Below are 23110 nucleotides of genomic sequence, written 5' to 3' on the forward strand. Positions count from 1 at the left end.
AGAACAGAGAAACAAGCTTTGGGTGCCCGGGACGGACGGACGGGACGGGGCGATCGGCGTTCCGGACAGGGATTTAAGCTTACATCATCCGGCATATTCTGACTCCGTACGTACGGCATACACGATGATAGAGTTATTATTGGCAGCGACAAGCTCGGATTCCTGTGCGGCGTAAAGGCTGGACAATCAAAAGAAAGGCTTCTTTCTAGGGTTGGCTCTAGTGCAGGTTGCATTATCGTTTTGGCCCCAACTGGCAGCTGCAGCCTGCAGGCCATGTGCATCTGCCGGTGGAGACCCTATCCCTAGGCCCTTGTTAGCCTGCGCACGCACTCCGACTCCTCTGAGCACAATACCAATCATGTTATATAGGCTTGCTTGCCCCAGACAGGACATGTCCGTCGATAAAGTCGGATAGACCATAAATTCGGCCCCAACAACACGCGATGGGCGACAACCTGCATCTACCGCGCATCCTCTGCCTGCACGGTGGGGGTGTCAACGCGCAAGTATTTCGCCTGCAGTGCCGCGGGCTGTGCCGTGCCCTCGAGGCCTCGTTTAGGTTCGTGTTTGTGGATGCACCGTACCTGTCGCCCGCCGATCCTGGCATCATGGCCACCTACGCGGAGCTCCAGCCCTTTCGGCGCTGGTTGCGCTGGCAAGTCGATCAGCCTAACCCAGGGCCCGAAGCCATTTGTCGCGACATTGACCACGCGCTGAAAGATGCCATGACGAGCGATAGCGCCTTGGGGGCCACGGGCGACTGGGTGGCTTTGATGGGCTTCAGCCAGGGCGCCAAAGTCGCCGCAAGTTTATTGTTGCGCCAGCGGCTGCGCGCCGAAAAGCTTGCAGATTTTGAAAATAATAATGATAGTAACACCAACTTCAAATTCGGGGTGATTCTCGCCGGCCGCGCACCGCTAGTCGCGCTGCATCCGGGCTTGACTGACTCGCTCGCGCTGGCGGATGCCGACGAGCTCACGACAGGCGCGTTTGCGCAAGTAACGGGCTCCGCGTTTCTCCAGGGGTCGGACCACCTCCTGAGCCTACCAACGTTGCACGTCCATGGCACCAAAGACCCGGGGCTGGCAAACCACCGGCGGCTGCTTGCCGACTTTTGCCAGCCGGGCACGACTCGCGTGGTGGAGTGGAATGGCGATCATCGCGTTGTGATCCAACCGGCCGACGTGGCTGCAGTGGCCGGTGCGATAGTGGCTCTGGCGAAGGAGACGGGGGTATCGATTTAGAATAATAAATACGTAGTAGAATAATTGCGTGTCGACTTTCCGGAGATAATATTATTAATGATGGCATAAAGCCGGGAGGCGTTTTGATTGATCGAATGAAGGAAGAAGAAATGATTATAAAGCATAATGCATGAAATATAATGTCCACATATGCAAAGTTGAAATAACACCAAAAAATAAAAAAAATAACATATATGCAAAAAGGCCCATGCGCATGTGCAGCTACTACTACTGCATGCAGCTTAAGAGCTTAACAACCGCAAGCGTGAGCTTGATAAGAGGGGCTGCCAGACCTACAACACACTCCATACAAGGTCTAAGAATTAGTTGGTGATTAGCTAATAATAATCAATTGACTACTTGAACTCGCTCTGTACTCTGTAGCATTGAAATATCAGTTGAAAAAAATCAACTGAAAAAAACACATAGTAATAAAGACCAAAACCATGCCATATCAGCCATGAGCATGACGCAATTGCTCCTGTGCGGTCCTCAGTCGTGCCTTCCCTCTGAACAGAGCGAGTTGCATCGGCTCCTGCTGCGCCGGACCAGCCTGTGCACCGCGCTTTCCTCCGGGGCGCGTGCCCTGCCTTCCCTGCTGCGCCTGCTCGCCGCCTTTGATGCTTCTCTGCACCGCGTCTCAGCTTCCTCTGTCGACTTTCTCCTGCAATGGATCGAGCATGGGACGGTATCACTGCCTGTCGACACCCTGCCCAACGTCGTTGCGCTGCCGTTTGCTGTTCTGCTGCAAGCCGCCCTGTTCTTGCAGCATCTCGACAAGGATGATGCTTCCGACTACAGCCAGACTGTCCAGTCGCTGCAGCAGTACGGCGTGCAGGGATTCTGCACTGGGTTTCTCACTGCTGCCGCCATTGGCTTTTCTAAGAACGAGGAACAGCTCGCTGAATACACCGTGACGAGCTTACGCCTGGCTGTGTGCATTGGCGCCTATATCGACCAAAACGCTCTCTACGCCGAGCCCGCCAATTCAGCCTGTACCTTGTCTGTGCGATGGCGGGAAGGAGAATTCTCCAGATCCCAAGTCGAGGGCCTGCTGGCCAGTTATCCACATGTGAGAGTCAGCACCTTGTCTTTCTCGGTTACACTACTTACTTCCTATATAGGCCTATATTGCATGCATCACCGACTCCACCTGCGTCACCATCACCGCCCAGGTCAGTGATGAGCAGTCACTGACCGAGGCATTCAGAGAGGCTGGCCTCCGTGCCAAGACCATCAGTATCAATGGCCGCTTCCACTCTGCTGCTGCCCACGCCGAGGCAGCTGAAAATCTCAAGGCCTTCACCAATTCCGTCAAGGGTCTTCAATACCCGGCAGCGGCACAACTCCAGGTCCCGCTTCGAAGGAATGACACGGGGGACCTTATTACAGGAGACGTCTCAGTCACGGATATTGCAATCGACAGCATCCTTCTCCACACAGCCGACTGGTATACAACTGTGCGGAAAACCTTGGATGCTTTTCCGGCTGATCATCCTACGGTGACCACTCTTGCTTTTGAAAAGGGCGTCTTGCCCCTTAGTCTCTCGCAAAGGAGTGATACTACTGATGATACTAACGGAGTCAACAGAGTGAACGGCGTTAATGGCGTCAATGGTATTAACGGTGTCAACGATGTCAACAACATCGACGTCAATCTGGAAGCAAAATATCCCCCACATTCAGTAGCCCTGGTTGGCATGGCGTGTCGTTTCCCCGGTGCTGCCGACGTTAACGCCTTCTGGGATCTTTTAGAGTCGGGCGTGTCAATGGTTCGCGAGGCTCCCTCGGATCGATTCAACCTGAAGAACCATCGTCTGGCAGGTTATGGAGACACCAAGTTTTGGGGAAATTTCATCGATGACCCTGAAAGTTTTGATCACCGCTTTTTCAAGAAGTCTTCTCGTGAGGCAGTCTCGTGGGACCCCGAAAAACGAATGCTGCTAGAAGTGGTCTATGAAGCCTTGGAGTCTGCTGGCCATTTCGGGCCAGCAGGCAAAGGCCACTCAAACGATTATGGTTGCTACATTGGCGCTGTTGGAAATAACTACTACGACAACGTTGCCTGTCACCCACCTAATGCATACTCCATGCTAGGCACTTCGCGAGCCTTTTTCAGCGGCCGAATTTCCCACCAATTTGGATTCACCGGCCCTGCAATGACCATCGACACTGCATGCTCGTCATCCCTGGTTGCAATTAATACTGCCTGCCGAGCCATTCAATCCGGAGAATGTTCGCGCGCAGTTGCGGGCGGAACCAATATCTTTACCAGCCCCTTTGACTACCAGAACCTGGCTGCAGCTGGATTTTTGAGTCCATCTGGCGGCTGCAAGCCATTTGATGTCTCTGCCGACGGCTACTGCCGTGGAGAAGGTGTTGCAGCTGTTGTACTCAAATCTCTTTCGACTGCCATTGAAGAGGGTGACAATATTCTAGGTGTCATTGTTGGATCTGCAGTCAATCAAAATTATAATGATGCCCATATCACTGTCCCCTGCTCTTCGTCGCAGACAACCGTTTACAACAAGGTCCTTGGCATGGCTAATGCACATTCATCTAGCGTGACCTATGTTGAAGCTCACGGCACTGGTAAATACAAAATCCTGCATTTCCATTTCTAAAGCGCTAACACTTTTTAGGAACACAAGTAGGAGACCCAATTGAATGCCAGAGTATCCGCGATGCCTTTGGAGGTGCCCACCGTAAAGAGATACTGCATTTTGGATCCGTCAAAGGGAACATTGGGCACACAGAGGCATCGGCCGGTGTGGCTGGCCTGATAAAAACTGTTCTCATGATGCAACACAACACTATACTCGGTCAAGCAAGCTATAGCAACCTCAACCCTAAAATTCCTGCACTCGAACCCGACATGATGGCTATCCCCAAAAAGTCTCAGCCCTGGAAGACATCTTCAAAACTTGCCTGCGTCAACAGCTATGGTGCAGCCGGAAGTAACGCCGTCGTTGCCATTCGCGAGGCAATTCCGGCTTCCACGACTATCAAGCGGCCGACTATTAGAGCGAAACAACCTCTTTTTATATCGGCTTCATCAGAGGGAAGTTTGATTTCGTATGCTAGAAAGCTCCTGGCGTATGTAGCAGGCCAGCGAGCATCTTCGGTAAACACTGACCACCTACTTTCCGACGTTCTCTTCAACCTGACAGACAGGACTAACCACACATTGACGTATTCGGTGGCGAAATCCGTCATTGACTTGAATGACTTTGAGAAGACTCTCAAGAGTATTATCGCGGGATCTGAAACCATCCTGAAAGATGACAGCTCCAGCGCGCGTCCAATAATCATGGCCTTTGGTGGCCAGGAGAATGATTTTATTGGGGTCTTCAAGGAGGCCGTAGACAATTCACCACTATTGCAATCTCACCTGGATGAATGTGATTCTGAGTTACAATCTCTTGGGTATGGAAGCATATACCCAGCCATCTATCAACGTGACAGTATCCAGGACCTGTCAACTCTCCATGCAGTTCTCTTTGCAGCGCAGTATGCATCTGCCAAGGCTTGGATTGACAGCGGAATGCGTATTGACTCTATTGTTGGACATAGCTTTGGCCAGCTAACGGCATTGTGTATCTCTGGATGTCTGTCTCTCAAAGATACCATGAGGCTAGTCGTTGGTCGAGCGGAGTTGATTGTCAGCTCCTGGGGCAAAGAGCGGGGATCCATGATTTCTGTTCAGTCTGATCGCGCCGTTGTCAAAAGCATCCTCGATATTGTCAACGCCGAAGGTCCCGACAAGCTAGAAATTGCCTGCTTCAACAACCCAAAAAACCATGTTGTCGTTGGTACAGCTAACGCTGTCAGCGCCTTGGAAAGCCACATTTCCAGCGATGATAGATGGCAAAGTGTTCGTACCAAAAAATTGAGTGTTACGCATGGCTTCCATTCCGCCTTGACCGAGCAAATTCTACCAGGACTTGAGTCACTTGCGAACAGTTTGCAATGGAACAAGCCGGAAATTCCCATCGAGCTGGCAACGGAAGAGCATATCGACAGGGAACCGGGCGCGTGGCTGATTCCACACCACATGCGAAACCCCGTCTACTTTTCCTCGGCTGTTCAGAGAGTTGCTGAAAAGTTCCAATCTTGTGTTTGGGTGGAAGCCGGTCAGGGGTCTTCTGTCATGTCCTTGGTCAAGAGCTGCCTTAGTGGGCAGGGACAACAACTCTACTGTCCATCCTTTTTGAACGGCCCCAATGCAGTTTCATCTGTGGCCGAGACTGTCGTAGAGCTGTGGAAGGCTGGTATCCATGTTCAATTCTGGCCATATCACCGAAGTGCACGGGGTAATTTTGAGTATAAAAGCCTTCCTCCATACCAATTTGAAAAGACCAAGCACTGGCTTCCTTTTATCGATAAAGCTACACCTGAGCCCGCCACAGAGATTGCTCCTGCAGCCCAGGTTACTCCCACACATGAATTTATCTCGTTCTTGCAATTTTCGGACTCAAGCGAGAAAGAGGCCATTTTCCTCGTTGACCCCGAGAGTGAGCGCTACATGTACCTCTTGAACGGCCACATTGCATCCAACCAAGCTCTTGCACCCGCCTCGCTGTACGTTGAACTTCTTTCTCGCGCTACAATGCTCCTGACAAAGGACGCGAGCTACGACACGCACGTTCTAAATATGAGCTCCATGCAAATGAAGGGTGCACCCATTGGTCTCGACGCGAAGAAAAATATCTACATCAAACTTACACGTATTGCGCCAGGCAGCGACAACTGGGACTTTGAATTTTCTAGCAAGTTAAAACAAGGTGGCGATGACGCTCAGATTCATGTTACTGGAAAAGCAGGACTCAGTAGACGGGATGACCCTGTCTTGGCTGAGACTATTCACCAGTGGAGCGCTTTGATAGGGTATAAAAGATGCCTATCCATCATGGCTTGCGAAGATGGAGAGAAGATGCAAGGTAGACACATCTATCAAGCGCTTCAGAGATTAATTTTCTTCGATGAGATGTACCACGGGATCAAGAGTATCTCGTACCAGGGTCACGAAGCTGCAGGAAAGGTCGCAGCCGAGTTGGATCCGAAGCTTCCTCCCAGTGAGGCGCTATATGACACTCCTACTATTGACGGCATGATGCAATTCGCTGGTGTTCTTGTTAACTATTTTGCACACCCCAGTGGGAAAGATGTTTTGCTCTGTCAGGGTATTAACCGTGTTGTCACTGGGGGTGCGTTTGATATTACTGCTAAAGAGTGGATTGCTTATTCGCTCTTGACCGAAGACAACAACGAGCGCACTGTCAGCGATGTTTACATCTTTGACAAAAAGTCGCAGCAAGTTGTGATTGCATTCATTGGATTCGTATTCACGCGGACATCAGTATCTGTGTTGCAGCGATCACTGCGGAGTGTTAATTCTGGCGGAGCTGGTGCTAATCCTACACCAGCACCTCGAGGAGCAGTCCCAACACCAGCCCCAGCACCGGTAGCAGTCAGCAAGACTTCGGCAGAACCGCAATCCAGCAAAGCATCCAAAGTGCTGGAAGTATTGCACAATGTGACGGATGTTCCAATTGATGAGATTACCCCAAATTCGACACTCGAGGACCTTGGCATCGACTCTCTCTTAGTGACGGAGGTTTTGAATGAGATACAGACGGTCTTTGGCCTTGAGATTGATCTCAACACATTCTTATTTTTCCCCAACGTCAAGGCTGTCTGTGATCATATCGACGCAGCTTTGGGAGTCGACGCGAGCACAGACCCTGGGTCCGCTGCCTTGCCGGAAGCAAAAGTAAACGCCGCTGCTGTTCAAACCATCCCAGCCAACTCTCCTGATACGGAGTCAAGGCCATCTTTACACCGGGCGCAAAAGGTTTTTGCAGATTCTAGAGATGCCTATACAAGGGCTGCTATCGATACCAAAGCTGTTGGGTTCTGGGAAAAGTGCTATCCTAGTCAAGCTTCACTCGTGCTCGCCCACGTCGTCGAGGCATTTGCTAAATTAGGCTGTAACATGGCCGCTCTCAAAGTTGGAGATACTGCGCCCATGATTTCCCACTTGCCTAGGCACAAGCAACTTGTGCGCCAGCTTTACCGTGTGCTTGAAGATGCTAAGCTTGTGGTCAACGATGAGGGCCAATTTATTCGCACGGCACAGCCAGTCGACCCTACTCCTGCCTCGACCATCTACGAACAGATCATTCCTGAATTCCCGCTGCATGCTAGTGTTCATAAAATTGTGCAAGCTGTTGGGTTGGAACTGGCAGAGTGTTTGACCGGTGAGAAGGATGGTCTTCAGATCGTCTTCGGAAACAAGGAGAACAAGAAGACCCTTGATGACCTCTATGAAAACTGGCCCCTTGTGCGATCCGGTACACTCGCACTAGGTGAATTCCTCGAGAATTCCATGATAAATCCGGATAAACCGGGGGTATTCCGCATACTTGAAGTCGGCGCTGGCACAGGTGGCACGACCAAGTATATTGTCCGCCACTTGCAAAAGCTGGGCGTACCCTTTGAGTATGTCTTTACAGACCTGTCTCCGTCATTAGTCGCAGCCGCCAAGCGAACATTCAAGGACTGCCCTGAGATGGAATTTGCGACATTGGATATTGAAAAAGAACCCCAGGCCTCGTGGGTCGGGTCGTTTCACTTTATAATCTCAACGAATTGCATCCACGCGACAAGAAATTTGACCGTATCGCTCACGTCGCTGCACAAACTACTCCGCGACGACGGCGTTCTCACTCTAGTCGAGATTACGCAAAATATGTTCTGGCTAGACATTGCCGTGGGACTGTTTGAAGGATGGTGGCTATTCGAAGACGGCCGCGAGCATGCGGTGACGCCAGAGGAGCTGTGGAAAGAACACATGCTCCGGGCTGGGTTTCAAGCAGTAGATTGGACGGATGGAGAGGACCCTGAAGCACGCACTATTCGTCTTATTGCGGGATTTCCAACTAGTTTGAGTGCTTGATTTTCTGTATTGGAGTTATAAGCGAGGTTTATGTTACAATTACAAAATATTTCTTGATAAGTCGACTGTTAGATAGAAGCAATAACGTTTATATTATTTTTGAAATGGTAGAAGTGTGCTATTCGCCGGAAGAGGGCTGAAGCTGGGCTTCTGGTGGCCTGAATTTGCCTAACGTACGCTATATCACTTGTGTCAGCACGTAAGGTTATAGTAAATTAGTAAATAAGGCTAAGTTGTAAGTTATAACCCTCCCCATAATACTAACGTTATCTTCGAAACTAGTTAGCTCGATCGTGTTGGGAATAGTTGAGGCTGATAAAATAGCCCTAACCCTTAAATGATAAACCCAGGTGTACGCCCGGCTAATGCAGAGAGTATATACAATTTGGTAACCCGGTGTAATTTGGTATCCTTTCAAAAAATACGTGTTCGAACAATCAGCAACTATGTATGTAAACTACATCTGTAAAAATTTCTAAAAAGCATCTGGCTCATTCAGGTACCACGTAGAGTCGTAGGCCGGGTCCAATTCCTTTGTCGAGAACCCATTGCCGAGATATGCAAACCGGTTTTCTCGACAACCATGTTTATTTTCATACACATAGTCCCAGTCTTCGCCACGGAATTGCTCGAGCATGTGGAAAAAGTGAATGCGGCTGCCCGGATGCAGGGCGATCACAGGTCCATTCTCCTGACCGTTTTTAAACCACGACCGACAGCGACCGGCCCAAGCGGTCCGTGGCATAAAGGTATCGATATGCTCGTAGAACTCTTCAACTGCGGCTGCATTAGGAGAGATGGATTTGATTCCTTCATATTGGCATTTGCGGATTATGCGCGTCAGGTACTTGGCGACGTGTTCCGTGATGGTGAATACACTTCCATGGCCTATAGGGGCACTGGGGCCAAGAAATACTTTTTTTAAAAATGGACGGTTAGCTTATTTTCTGCCGCATAAAAAAACATTGGACAAATCTAACCAAAGTAGTTGGGTATTCCAGGAACAGCACATGACATATAAGCACGCGGTCTTTCTGCCTGCCATATGTCCTGGAGATTTCCATCGCGGCCGATAATGGGGAACTGTGGAGTGAACGACACGTCGAAACCCGTAGCACACACGATGGAGTCGAGCTTGATGAGCTCGCCTTCTACCGTTTCGACTCCCTCAGGAACAATGCGCTTAATAGCTTGAGTAACCACACGAACGCCAGGCTTCCGAAGTGCCTCTAGGTATCCCGTGCCCGGGGTGAGTCGACGGCAACCAACGGGAAAAGTTGGAATCAAGGCCTTACAAAGCCGCTCATCATTTCCAAGTGCCTCTTCCATATACATCCGCAAAGGCTCCTTGGTAAATTGGGCCTCCTTGCCATCTTTGATCATCTATATGAAAGTTTTAGTTGTTAGTTCCACACATAAAGAATGTATAGTTGGATTTTGATATGTTGTTATGTTGTTCTGGTTATTATTATAAACTCACAATAGGGAAATTTCCATTCACTTGTTTCTCCACTGCCTTCACAAACTTCTTATAGAATGCATGATCTTTAACGAATTTTTCTTTTTGGGCGGTAGTAAAGTCTTCATTATTCTCGTCAAGCTCGATCTGTGATAATATATCGCTGGCATCGCTCATTTGTAGGGTCTGGATTCTAGGTGGAGCAATCCAAGTCGGGGAACGGATAAAGTGGACCAACTGTTTTACCTCTACATGCATTATTAGTGCCTATTCGAAAAAAAAGACAGACAGGAGGAGAAGAAGAAATAAAGAAAGGCTCATCTGCTTTACCTGGTTCGATGGCAGGAACGATCTGAATGCCCGAGGATCCATTTCCAATAACGGCGACGGTCTTGTTAGAATAGTCAAAGTCTTTAGGCCAGTCCGCACTATGGACGAGCTCGCCCTTGAAATCGTGCAGGCCTGGAATATCAGGCCATTTCCAAGAGCTAAGTAGGCATTTAAATTAGTAAAAAATTGTGCCAAAGCGTTGAGACCACGTAGGTGGGAACACCCACTTTAAGATGCCATGTGCATCAAGCAAGAAATGGGCCCTGTCATCGAAAACTTCTCTGGTAACAAGATTCTTGATTTTCACCCACCACTGGCCATCTTCTTCATGCCATTCGGCATGGATGACTTGATGTTTCGTGCGAATCGGGCCCTCGAGGTTCTCCTCCTCGCACACGCGACACAAGTATTCCTCGATTTCGTTTGCGGGAGAAAAAAAGCTTTTCCAGGTCTGATTGGGCCGCCAAGAAAACTGGTAGTTGTGAGATGGAATATCGCATTTGCATCCCGGGTAGCGATTCTCGTACCAGGTACCGCCGACGCTGGAGTTTTTCTCGTACACGACCAGTTCGTAGTTGGTAAGATGAAGCCGCAGGGTGCGAATGAGGTTGATACCGCTTGCGCCAGCGCCGATACAGATAATGCGTATTTGTCGAGGTGTTCCAAGAGGTTGTTCGGTAATGGCGTAGTTAGTAGCTTTGGTTTGGCTTTTCATATTTTCAGCATGAAGATGTGATGTAAGTTGCGATAGGCGCGTTTGTGCCATGGTCTTCTGGGGTTATTTCTTTTGGTAGTTCTCCAGAAAAATAGCAGTTCCAACCCCCAGATTTATTCTATTTTATAGTTAATATGGAGACAATAACCACACTATTCTGAGAAACAGTAGGATTGCCAAGGGCCGAAAGCCGACTCCTGCGTGGCCTGAAATTTCCCAGTTTATCTATAGCGTTACTCGCCTGTCAGCGCAGCCATTTATACTCTGTATAAAGCCGAGCCGGTCTCGGTTTCCTTGTCAGACGCTGCGCCTAGTTGGTATTACCTGATCAACATCGTTCTGGCAGACAGTAATCAGTATGCGTTTCTCTTCTCCTGTTGGCATCGTGTGAGGTCCTGGATATTTGAGTGCTGAGGTAGTAAATATGTAATCGTATATCATGAACAATAGTCCTTCCAAAAATATTAATACATGTTCCCGTGTCAAGGTGACTCGTCTAGTTTTGGAGTCCCCATATCAACACACATCTTGGCCAACTGGGGTGTTTCGATGCGGATTAATATCTTCAATCTTTTTCGGATACCTCATGTATCTGGATCAATTTTATCTAAATTTCTCTTCACGAGTTTACAAGGAGTGGATGTTATTCATATATATACGACGCTATAAAATGCTGCCTCTTAGTCAAAATTGGACACTTGTACTTTATTAGGCTCTCTAGCACACCCATAATCCTATCCAAATCTATACTGTAGTCTTGGCTTCTTGTCTTCAAATTTAGCCACGTCATGCAATCTAGGGTTATTTAGGGTTAGGGTCCCAAGCAGTGAACTAGAGTAGGTACGTACTTACATACTTCGGCAAACTTGGACCGAGTGCCGAGATCTCGGTTCAGCTGAGTCAGGTTCTCCCCACTCTTTTAGGATTCATGAGCCATCTTATTCCCCCGAACCCCGCGGCAGTTCTGTAAATATCTCGGAATCGGCGTGTTTTATTTCCACATTTCAGGCGTCTTTGCCCCTGCATAAATTTTCCTTCTTCTGAAGTTGTTAAACCTAAACTTTAGTCTAAAGTAATACCTGTATTCCCTCGCCCGGATCAACGGCTACGAAAACTCGGCAATTTTGCGACGAGAGTAGCTAACTCGAACATACAACTTCTTCTCTCTTCATAAGCTATGTTAAGTAGTATAAATCTATCATTTTATTTTTGTAAACGATGCAACAGTTGTGGAAAGGGCAAATATCAGGAGTCTAGTGTAGCTAGTCGGTATCGGGCATATTTTTCTCATAATTTGGAAAGGCGTAACATATTAATATGCTATAAATGAATCGACTTACTATTCTGTTTGCTAGATGGAGAAATGGACTGATGGCCTAGCGAATCCATGGTAATGGCTAGTAGACTAGAATTGACGCTTTCCGTAATATCGTTTTGCCCTTGTCCCGTATTCCGTTGAATAAACACAGGCCCTCTTCCGACTACATAATAATCGGCCGCGAAAGTAGATGTACAATGCGTCCAAACGTGAAATGTTACGAATCCGTAATATATGTTGGATGTTTGTATGCAGCTAAATACCGCAATCAAGGTTGGTAGGATAGCGCTCTAGAAGATCTAGGCCTTACACTATACCGGGACTTCATAACCAGACCAATCCAGAGCCCTCAGGCCCTCTTCAGCAGGAACCAGCTGACCTTTGAGTTCGTCTGACAAAAGGTCTTTACCCTGGATAATCTCCAGGCCTTGGGCAGTGTAGGGGTTTATCTGAGCCGCCTTGAGGTAGGCGAAAAATCGCCACTGGCTGGCTTGTTCTTCACCCATGTTGCCCCAAAGCTCGACGTATTGCTCGATAGAAATCTGGATGACCTTGATTGAATATGGTTCGGGGCTAATGCTGCTAGCACGACCCCAGGCGGCCAAGAAGGAGCCAAGGGTCAGGTCTTCAACATTGCAGTAGACGTAAGTGCCAGGTGCAGGGGCCTTTTCAACAATTCACCTTACAAAGACGCCGCTGTTGGCACGATGATCACTAATTGTTGGGTACGAGGTATCAGGAGGAGCAGGGTAAAACTGTATCCGTTTTTTGGCGGATGGCTGTCATAAGTCAAAAAGCGTTAGATCACACATCTTTTTTTTTCATTTTCATTTTCATTTTTAGATCAAATGTTTTTCCGACCGAGCGAGGGCGGCCACTTACCAAGTAAATTGGCTTGAAGATTTGATAGAGATTTAAATTGGCAGCGAAGATAGTGTAGATTGCGAAAGTCGTCTTTTCGCAAAGCTGGGGTAGGGTTTCCTTGATGTACACATCCACATTGGCCTTTCCTTGAAAGTGAGGCACAATGGACTTGCCCTGGGTGATAGCGGCGGTATTGGGCAAGGTGCTCCAGATGTATCGCTCGAGGGTTGGGATTGTTGCTGCAGCTCGTGCCAGGTTTGATCCTTGCTGGGTTTCACGAGCAATGGACTCTTCAGGCCCCACGTCGTAAAAAAAGTCGTAGTAGTTGGTAAAGGCAAAGATGACAGTGGCACCCTGGAAGGCCTTCTCGAGACTGGGTTGGTCGTCACTATTAGCCTCGACCACCTCCACGCCCTTTGCAACTAGGGCTTTGGCCTTTTCACTCTGAGCGTTGCGAGTGAGGCCACGAACGCCCCATCCCTCAAGTTTAAGGAAGGTGTCGATGACAGAGCCGCCCTGGCCACCAGTGGCTCCCAAAACAACGATTAATTTGCTCATGTTGTCACTAGATTATGTAGTGAAAGAACATTGAAGTTATGGTGTTCAGCGTGATCGAACTCAGGAACATTTGAAAGTAGATATCGTCCATCAATCATTCCTTTAGTTTATGTTTTTATATATAAGTAAAAGTTCCAATGACCGATTCGACCAAAATTCACAATCCCCGTGATTTAGATGAGGCCGGGAGGAGAAATTCACCGCACTGGACCCTGCTCATGTGCCTTTGAATGAGTGTCTTTAGTACATTAGTAACTGCCGACTACCGATCGTCAAATATGTTTATGTCATGATTTTTCGGTACATGGCGGGGTAATAACCTCGGTTTCCTGCCTTCAGCACTGCATGGGACTGTCAATTGCGTATAGTAACATTTGAATATATGGAGCAGCTATGAAGGGCCGGTACTGTCACTATGAGGCTGCATATTTGAGTCAAATCATTTCATCATATCCATATTAGCCCTGGTTCTCTTTGATTTCTTATTCTTTATTCCACAGATAGAACGTTTGCATGTTCCTTTACCACACCTTTCGAGCCCTGACAATTATGAGCACCTAAGCACGACTTCGCGGAGACCCTCTTTAACGCTTAATAAACACCAAGGAGAAGTCTCGATTGTGGATCCTAGATATAACTTGGAGGTAGTAGTTTTCATAATTCATAGCTAGTATTCTGGCCTATACCTTGAGCTCTTTTACGCGTAGATACAGTATAACTTCGTCCCTTAGCCCTACTTACAACCTAGTGTTAGGATATCTCACGTATGCTATGCTTAACCCTAACCATAAGCTCCTCCACCTTACCACTTCACCGTCTCCTTTCCTTCTGCTGATTTGACCTCGATTGTCACACCCCCTTCCTTGAGAGCCGCCACGTATGAATCGCCGAGGGTGGCAGGCGTCAACACACCGCCACCGAGTTGGTGTGCTTGGGTATCGTTACGGCGAACAATAATTTTGGCTGCCTCGGCTAGTGTGACTCCAGTGAAGAAGTAGGGGTCACTGTCAAAACGCAACCTGGCCACAGATTTGCGTTTTTTGGCAGGCTTTTGTGTAGGGCCGTCATCCACATTTGCAACCGTGCGGTATTCGAGCCAGTTCTTTTGGATTTTGTCTGCCGCAACGCCGTTTCCAGGCTTGTACCAAATCTTAGACAGGAGCCATCTGACTGGGCGGAGCGAAAACAGGGCTGTCAGAGACCACAAGGTAAAATGCCAGAAAATGGCGGCAATTGGTCCCCACAAGCGCACCCAGGCATGCCAGTCAAAGCTATCACCGTACCGCTCCGACGTACCGTCGAGGAGTCCCCAAGTGCTATGTACAATGGCGCGGTCGATTGGACTCTGTGACTGGTAGCCCAACCAGCCCAAGTTGCGGATATAGAGCAGGCCGAAGAGTTTGATCCACAGGCTGCTCGACTTAATAGGCTCTGTGGGGGTTGGCTTCTTGGGCGAGAAGGAGTACGGCGCATGGATTGCGTATAACTGGGCGAAGCTATAGCGATTAAATGCATTTATGAAAGACGACAATGTGCCTCCGCTAACACTTCCCTTAAGACTGTGTATACTGACATCGACGCGCCTAGTCGGTGCATCAAAGATACGGCGATTGTGACTGACGGCAACCTACGTCGAGATGTCTGATGGAACGCAATCGAAACCACAGCAGGGAATTATCTGCCGCAAACAAAAAACATTAGGAAAAGAATATGGAAATGATGATAACTCACAATGCTCCCATTCTTCCGTGCCAAATCGTCGTTCGCTTTAATCATGTCCCCGACGAATGGAGACTCTCCAGTGCTATACCGATGATGGATCAGCAAATTAAATGATGATAATAACAAAAAAGATCTTCATATATTCACCTATCCACGTAATGTGTGCCATTTTGAGCACAAAGACGAAAAAGATCACTCCCATACAACTGGAAGGGGCCTACAGTCGAGATCACGAGCTGGGTTTTCCTCGTCAAAATATTTAGGTCCTCCTCCTTCAGACGGAAAATTTCAATTGCTAGAGAATGAGTGTCAGTATTGCAAACTATTCAAGCCTGATAGCAAATGCGACGAACCAGGAAGTGGTCGGGTTGGATTCAGGGTCTTCAAATGTTCGTTGAGGCTTTCCAGCTTTTTACGGTCTCGTCCAGCAATAGCCCAATTTAGATCCAGGGGCAAGTTTTTGTTAATGTACTCGGCAGTGATCTTTCCCGTGTATCCAGTAGCTCCCCAAAGGAGCACTTCATGAGTGCGATCTGCTTTGGTCACCATTATTGCAATGAAGATTTACGGTATGATCTATAAAACCACCTTTCTTTTGTGCTGCTCTGTAGGAGACTTCGCAAAACAAACCACCTAGCAGTAATGAAAGTACCTTTAAGTAATTTACGCCTACGTAATGCCAACGAGGGGAAAAGAAAAAGAAAAAGAAAAAGGAAGATAACAAAAATTAATAAATTACTAGTATTACAGTAAAACGTAATAAATTAACGTTGCGACTGTGTTGGGGGCCTGAAAGCCGAACGTTCACCTTATGCATAATTCGGTCTGTATCACATTTCATACTGCCGACTGCCGACGTATGCTCCTATACTGATAATAATTCTGTTACAATGCGCACGACATAAGAGCTCCATGATTTGGTAGTTGTCGTCCCATATTTATTACCAATGATATGCGCCAGACACTAGCAGCTGGCCGCATACATGTACTTCTTTCCATGACATTATTCCGACCAAGCAACTGTTACTCGGTAATTTGCCCGACTGCCGAGGCCAACCATAGGATGATTTCCTGCTATTCGTCTCCGTATTCCCGTATGTATGTGAAAGGTGGTTGTGGTATTAATATCCTCTGCGATTTTTAATCCCCCAGTCCTAAATCGTCCCGCAACTTTCAGTGTTCACAGCTATACCCTGCAGCATCATCGACCAAAGAAACACAGACAAAATGGAGAGCTCTATTCTAACTGGTGCTTGGGCGCTCAAGTCATTCGATCTCTTCCTTGCCTCAGCTCCTAACGATGACCCCATCTATCAGCCACTAGGCGAGAATCCCGTCGGGCGCATTTTGTTTACTGAGAATTACATGGCTTGCACACTCACCTCTCGCATTGCCTCAGAGCCGATTGAGTCCGCCACATGGCAACAGGCGAACGACAATGAGGTCCTGAATGCGGCGCGCATATTGACGACGTACTCCGGCCCATTTAAGCTGTATACCAAAGGCAAGGAAGATTTTCTGGAGACCCAAGTCGAAATTGCGTTGGACCCGAACTGGATCGGAAAGCCACAAGTGAGACGATGGGAGGTCATCAGTAACAACAAGTTGATCTTGAAACCGGTGCAGGAGTTTTCGCTTCCGGTGAGTCGGAGTTTAAAAACATTGAGTAATTCATTGACTCTGTACTAGGACGGGACCAAAACAGTCGGTGTGTTGGTATGGGAAAAGGTTGATACTAAGAAGATTTCTTCAAATCTGTAGTTATGGCAATCTGATGTAACGGAGGACGATAGCAGGAATGGTATTATTTGCTGAATGAATTGTATTTGTCAAACAATAGCCAACCACGTGTTTTGCATGAAATGAAATATGTAAAGAATAGTCAAGTACGGGAATAAAAGGAAAGAGTGATCAAAAACCACAGCGCTAGAGATAACGAACAAATCAAACGATCAACATCCAAAAACTCCAGTTTCCAGAAAGCTGCTGAGATGTCCAGAAACAACGCCTTTTCCGCTAATTACTAACATTATATACAGTAAAATAGTAGGTATAGAACACCTTGAGTTGGCGTCAAGATACTAAATACAACAATGGTGAAATTATCTCCATTTGATCATTATATTATATGGTAGTGAAGAGGAATAAAACCCAACCACGATTAGGGTCGAGCCTCGCGGAATACCACAGATTCTGCGAGCAGCCTTGGAGTGTCTGGGTCATGACTAGGAAGAATCACAACATCAGTTTGACGAGCATACTCTTTGATCAACTTCAAACTCTGCAGTGCACGCAGGGGGTCATCATTGATGCCATCTGGCTCCTCTTTACTTAACGGGGTAATCCCGTAGGTTGCATCTCCAGGCAAAAAGTAAGTGGCAGGTTTATGCTCTGCAGTTTGCCCTTTGATAATGATGGAGATGTGGCCGGGGACATGTCCAGATGTGTCCACGACTACAATGCCTCCATCGGCGGTCAGCGAATAAGACTGTTTCCACGGACCAATGGCTTTATCCTCGAAGTTGATGATTCGAGGTGAAAAGTCTTTCGGCCAGTGATTGGGTGACGCACCCTGAAAACTAGCAAGCAGTGGATTCTCACCAAAGGCTTTCCAATGCTCTTGGCTGACGTATATGGGGACATCTGGGGCCTCGGAAACGAGATCTTCAAGGCCACCAGCGTGATCATCGTGGAGATGGCTTAGGACAATAGCTTTAAAGTCAGATGGTTTTATTCCTTGTTTTGCGAGAAGCTTGACGATAGAGTCCTCCTCGCTGATGGTGAATTCGGCCAAGAAATTACTGAGGAACGAAGCCCATGGTGCATGCCCCGCGTCATTGCAACAGGGCGACTGGCCCGTGTCAAATAAGAAGATTCCTTCTGGGTGGTGAATAATGAAAACCCCGACAGGCAATGATTGAGTCCAACCCCGATCACTCAATGAACGCAAGCGACGCAATATGGCCCATTTGTCGGCGGGTTGAGATAACATGCTTGGTCGGATTCGCACTGATCCAGTTGAAAGAAATGTGAGGCGAACCAGTCCCTCCTTGGGAACTGATATCGCTTTGTCAGAAGAGGCCATGCTAGTAGGCGGATTAGGGTTAAATAAATAAATAAAATGGTTTTCCAGCGAGATTTGTTCTGTAAATGCATAGGAAAAGTCACTCCTTTTAACATTATTTCGCGACCACAATCGGGAAGACTAATCGCCCGGAAAGGATTTCTTTCGGATTTCGGATTTTCTCTCAGCCAATAATAATATGAACCCACTCTAACTCTACTGTATGCACACATCCCGAATGAAATTAGTCTTATACTACCCCAGGTTGACTCCTACTACTCCACATGACCGAGATTTGCGATCCTTGACCGAGTTACTTAGACACAACCTCGGAATTTGGCGTATCTCTGGCGTGCTGCCTCGACTGTGACTGCAGCTTTGGCTAGGCGACGTACCTTTACGACAAACACAACCCAAATCGAAGGAATGACAGAGCCGCTGCGGGAACGTGCAAGGAGGGTCTGTATTGTGTGTCACCAACGAAAGGTTCGCTGTGACCTCCAGGACAGTCACGACGGGGTCTGCAAGAACTGCAGTCGCTCCGGTCAGCAATGCATGTATGTTTAGACTTCCAACCCCTATATCGCGGTCCAAAGCTGATAAGCGGGGAGACCCCGGCATGGAGCGCGCATACTTCGCAAATATCAGTTTCGGAGGGATGGGCAACGAAATCTACCAACGCCAGCCTTGGTTGATGACAGAAATAGCGTTCCCATATCACCACAACTATCGGCTATACCGTCCGCACAGAGAGAACTTACTCCAGCCGATTCCGGACCACGAAGCGATGAAGAGGCTGGCTATTATGGAGATTATTCCATGCTTCTGCCGCAAGAGCCGTCCTCGACGACGCCTTTAGCTGATCACCTTCAGAATCGCATTATGCCTGCGACAGAAGCTATTCTCAAGGTGACTGAGGCGGATGTTTTACCAAAGCCGGCATTGCGCGAAGCGTTGATTGACTCCTTTTTCGACCATCTCTATTATCGATTTCCCTTGGTTGAGCGCCAGGAGCTCTCGGGACCGGACGCTTCTGTACTGTTGATACAGGCTGTCTGTATGTCCGGCAGTCAAATGCGACACTGGGATTCCAGCGGGATCTCGCTGACGCAGTCGCTCTATGAAAAGGTCAAGACCCTCATCCACCTCCGCCACGAGCCGGACAGCATGAAGGTTCTGAAGGCAATGTGTCTCCTGTCTACATGGAGTCCGAATCCGTCCGAATCGCTCTCCCTGGATAGTCCATGGCACTGGACCGGCCAAGCCATCCGACTCGCCATTCAAATGGGGATGCATAGGAAGTCATCTTATTCAAAAAAGCCCGATGTCGCCTGTCGTCGACGGATCTGGTGGCTTTTATTTGTAGGTTCTGATTGATATTCTATCAGAAAGTGTATACATCTAACGATAAGAAAAAAAAATAGGTTGGCGATAAACTTCAATGCGCTTGTTTTTGTCGACCAGCAAACATTAAATCAACAGATTGCGACATTCCTCCCATTTCTCTAGATGATTTTGGAGTGCATGACACCCACTCGAGAGTATTTATCCACATTACCCAGTTATGTATCATATTGGGTAAAATTGCGGACTATAGCACAGAGAAACTAACGCCAAAGCAAGATGGCATGGCAAAACTGACTCAGTCACTTTGTGCCTGGCTACGTGAGCTTCCAGAAGACCTCCGTTTGTTTGACAGCTCAGGAATACGCAATCCATACAGGCTGCATGTATTAGAGGTCCATATAATCTATTTCTCAGCACTGATCTTGTTACAAGCGTCAGAAGCCCGCTCGGGTAAAGAATGGTCGACGGCAGGATTGTCCATAATTGCATCATCATGCATCGCCCGCTTGTACGAGCAAATATACTATCACGGGCACGTTCATTTTCTGTTGCCAATAGACGCGTTTTATTGCATGGTATCGGCAGTGCCTCAGATTTACCATCGGCCGTCGCACGGCCCGGGGACTGACATCCGGCACGAAGAATTGGATATAATTCGTTCTGTCATTAAGCAGCTCCAGACAAGATTTGGTGGCGCGACGACAGTGTCTAGGAATATAAGCAAGCTGACTAGAGAAGTGGAATGTCTAGAAGCCTCCAGCGTTCCACCAGGCAGCATCTCGGTGCAAACAACAGGAGTCTCCTCGGCTTGGAAACCAAGCATCATGAATCAATACGCTCTCGAACTGTTTCCGTTCCCATTGAGTCTGTGTCCCAACATGGCCCTCCTGAGTCAATTAAATATGTCGGAACTGCCCCCAGACGAGAGATCCCAATTAGACATGGACTATCTGGCTGAATGGACTTTCGACGAGCCACAATATCTTTTGGACATCTTCAGTCTGATGTCAGAAGAATCGATAACTCGCAGCCAGTAGATTGAACTTATCTCAATGGCCAAATTATAATAACCGACAACTTCGGCGTAATGCAAGTGGTGTCTGACGCAGAAGTCCAATCATACCTGGATGAGGCAATGGGAGATGAGCTAGACATCAACGCCATTTCGGAACACTTAAGGACCAAAAATAGCTACCTTGAAATGCTTTCACCCATTTTCACAGTGACTGAAAATACGTTACAAACGGTATTCATGACTTCGTTTCATATACTCGAGGCATTTAGCTCCCTGGTATTTGTATACCACGCCAGTAGCCTCGGTCGTACTCGACTGTTCTGTCGGGACATTGTTGATATACAATACCGTGCTGGAATACAACTAAGCATGGCCGGCTAAACATATTGCAACTGCAATGGGGATTCTTGCTGCGTTTACATGTACTAGTGGAGTATTCTTGCATCGTACTCCCGTGTATATATTCAACCCTATGGTGAGTGCTCTCCCAAGTGCTCTCCCAGCTTTGAATCTATCGAATGATTGCTAACAGGCCTCCGTGCAGTGGTGTCGATGGCTACAAAGTCATGGTGGCCATTAGCCGGGTGATGCTCGAACTTGAAAGTGGACACTTGCCAACGGTGAACATTAGGAAAAATCAGTTCATGGGGTGTGAATTTTCATTATACAGAATGTAAGAAGTGAAGTTGAAAACGAGGTCCCTTTTATGATGCAAGATTTCATTTCTCACACCAATTTATTCTGGATTACAAATACATGTAAATGTCAATCGATATTCTCCGAGTTCGTTAATTCGAAACATGCTCCAGTCAATATAAACTTCGTCGATGGGTATTTAATAGGCTCTCAATTGGCGCTTGAAAATGTCACAAGTTATCGTGGCTAACTTCGTTCCATCAAGGGTCGCCCAGATAGCTAGGAATTCGTTTGCCAATGCTATCTCGGAACATAATTGGAGGGCTCATTTCGCTCCTTACCCATGTCCTTCCATTCCAAAACGCTTCATTTGGCTTCTTACCAGCAGACTGAATAGCCGCGGAGACCTTTTCGACTTCAGACCAAGCACGAAGGATGTTCTCGCCGGCAAACTTGCGAACTTGATCGTCTGTGGCCCCTCGTTCCATTAAAAGCTCAACTAAGCGCGGGTACTTGGAGACGTCCTATATTCGACAATTTAGTTTCAGAAAGAGGTCAATCACTAAAAGTGTTATCCGGATAAAGGGGCACGTACCTCAAGTCCTCTAGGAGTTACAGGCGTTCCATCAAAATCAGATCCTACACCAACATGATCCCATCCGGCTACCTGAGCAATATGCCAAATGTGATCAACAACATCGTGTATGGTGGCGGCATCGGGGTCATCCGGACGTAGAAAGCGATTGATGAAAGTTATCATAATCACACCCCCTTTCTCCGCAGTCTCGCGTAGGACATCATCTGGTGCGAATCTGAGCACCTTCGACAGAGCATAAGCACCTGTGTGTGAGAAAATCACAGGCGCCTTGCTAAGCCGTAGTGTATCACGCATAGTTTCATGCGACACGTGCGACAAATCAATCATCATACCCAGACGATTCATTTCGTCAACATATTCTTCTCCAAATGGAGTAAGACCTTTGTCCTCGCCACCAGCAGTGACTGTGCTAGCCGCGGTTCCGAATACGTTGTCACAGTTGTGGGTCGTTGTGATATACCGCGCTCCCAGATCGTAGAACTGTCGGAGCGATGCAAGAGAATTACCAATTTGATGACCACCTTCAATACCAATGAAGCTTCCAATTTTACCATTGGAAAATGCCTCGCGTGCGCAGGTAGAATTGGTGCAGTATTGAAAAAGATCAGAGTACTCCTCGACAAAACGTTTCGTAATGTCTATTTGCTCGAGAGTGTCACGGAGTGTCCACTACGAAAATATTTTTAGTTTCCGCTTGCCAATTTAAGATTTTATTTTAAATAAACAGCAACCAGTAATAGAAGCTATTTGTCAAGGAGAGCTTACCGTAGGGTCCTCTATAGGAACATCCTTCTTGGTTAAAGAGTCCTTGGGACAATGAATGTATGCAGACCAGAATTGTCCACCAACCATTCCATCACGGAGCTTTTTGCGATCCGTGTTGCTCAGAAGACCCGTGTTAAACGTGAACTTGTCGTTATAAATTTGATGTTTTAGCTCCGAGCGAATGAGGTATGGGAGGTCGTTATGTCCATCGATAAGAGGAGTCGTACTGAGCACATGCTTGGTTCGGGCAGCATAATCCGTAGGATCAATCTGAATGGCAGCTTCTTGAGTGCTCCTGAAAGGATTGAAAACTGAACTCGCAAGAATTACTCCAAGGGTACCAAGCCCCCAGAGCCATCCTCTTCGAGATGTCGATGTCGGTCCTCTGGCTAAAACTACTGCTTGATTGGTAACAGAACCCCCAAGGACATCCGAAGCAGCGTTATTCACAGCAGAGTCGATTGTGGCCATTTTCCTGGATGTAGGCCAATCTTCAGAGCCGGAGCTACCTGTCCTG

At 47.7% G+C, this 23110-nt stretch overlaps 8 protein-coding genes across 8 annotated transcripts; 3 read left to right on the top strand and 5 right to left on the bottom strand.

The window, feature by feature from the left end:
- Window positions 1-443: 443 nt before the first annotated feature.
- Window positions 444-8202, top strand: TRUGW13939_01288 (uncharacterized protein; the record flags this gene model as incomplete). The annotated part of the gene is made up of 4 exons (XM_035484489.1): window positions 444-1200; window positions 1682-2316; window positions 2369-3836; window positions 3887-8202. 4 exons carry the CDS (start codon window positions 444-446, stop codon window positions 8200-8202), a joined length of 7176 nt encoding a protein of 2391 aa, XP_035340382.1.
- A 475-nt stretch (window positions 8203-8677) lies between these two features.
- On the bottom strand, window positions 8678-10757 carry TRUGW13939_01289 (uncharacterized protein; the record flags this gene model as incomplete). Its single annotated transcript, XM_035484490.1, has 5 exons — window positions 8678-9117; window positions 9183-9585; window positions 9683-9909; window positions 9992-10149; window positions 10219-10757. 5 exons carry the CDS (start codon window positions 10755-10757, stop codon window positions 8678-8680), a joined length of 1767 nt encoding a protein of 588 aa, XP_035340383.1.
- Window positions 10758-12335: 1578 nt separating this feature from the next.
- TRUGW13939_01290 (uncharacterized protein) lies at window positions 12336-13446 on the bottom strand (the record flags this gene model as incomplete). The annotated part of the gene is made up of 2 exons (XM_035484491.1): window positions 12336-12689; window positions 12907-13446. 2 exons carry the CDS (start codon window positions 13444-13446, stop codon window positions 12336-12338), a joined length of 894 nt encoding a protein of 297 aa, XP_035340384.1.
- An 802-nt stretch (window positions 13447-14248) lies between these two features.
- On the bottom strand, window positions 14249-15717 carry TRUGW13939_01291 (uncharacterized protein; the record flags this gene model as incomplete). The annotated part of the gene is made up of 4 exons (XM_035484492.1): window positions 14249-15073; window positions 15178-15250; window positions 15316-15463; window positions 15522-15717. 4 exons carry the CDS (start codon window positions 15715-15717, stop codon window positions 14249-14251), a joined length of 1242 nt encoding a protein of 413 aa, XP_035340385.1.
- Window positions 15718-16395: 678 nt separating this feature from the next.
- On the top strand, window positions 16396-16929 carry TRUGW13939_01292 (uncharacterized protein; the record flags this gene model as incomplete). The annotated part of the gene is made up of 2 exons (XM_035484493.1): window positions 16396-16809; window positions 16858-16929. The coding sequence occupies 2 exons, from the start codon at window positions 16396-16398 to the stop codon at window positions 16927-16929; spliced, it is 486 nt and encodes a 161-aa protein (XP_035340386.1).
- A 400-nt stretch (window positions 16930-17329) lies between these two features.
- Window positions 17330-18160, bottom strand: TRUGW13939_01293 (uncharacterized protein; the record flags this gene model as incomplete). The annotated part of the gene is made up of 1 exon (XM_035484494.1): window positions 17330-18160. One exon carries the CDS (start codon window positions 18158-18160, stop codon window positions 17330-17332), a length of 831 nt encoding a protein of 276 aa, XP_035340387.1.
- Window positions 18161-18783: 623 nt separating this feature from the next.
- Window positions 18784-20616, top strand: TRUGW13939_01294 (uncharacterized protein; the record flags this gene model as incomplete). The annotated part of the gene is made up of 3 exons (XM_035484495.1): window positions 18784-18789; window positions 18881-19594; window positions 19657-20616. 3 exons carry the CDS (start codon window positions 18784-18786, stop codon window positions 20614-20616), a joined length of 1680 nt encoding a protein of 559 aa, XP_035340388.1.
- Window positions 20617-21490: 874 nt separating this feature from the next.
- Window positions 21491-23064, bottom strand: TRUGW13939_01295 (uncharacterized protein; the record flags this gene model as incomplete). Its single annotated transcript, XM_035484496.1, has 3 exons — window positions 21491-21754; window positions 21826-22497; window positions 22594-23064. 3 exons carry the CDS (start codon window positions 23062-23064, stop codon window positions 21491-21493), a joined length of 1407 nt encoding a protein of 468 aa, XP_035340389.1.
- Window positions 23065-23110: the final 46 nt, after the last annotated feature.

The sequence above is a fragment of the Talaromyces rugulosus genome, chromosome I (genome assembly GCF_013368755.1).
Source record: "Talaromyces rugulosus chromosome I, complete sequence".
Classification (NCBI taxonomy): domain Eukaryota; kingdom Fungi; phylum Ascomycota; class Eurotiomycetes; order Eurotiales; family Trichocomaceae; genus Talaromyces; species Talaromyces rugulosus.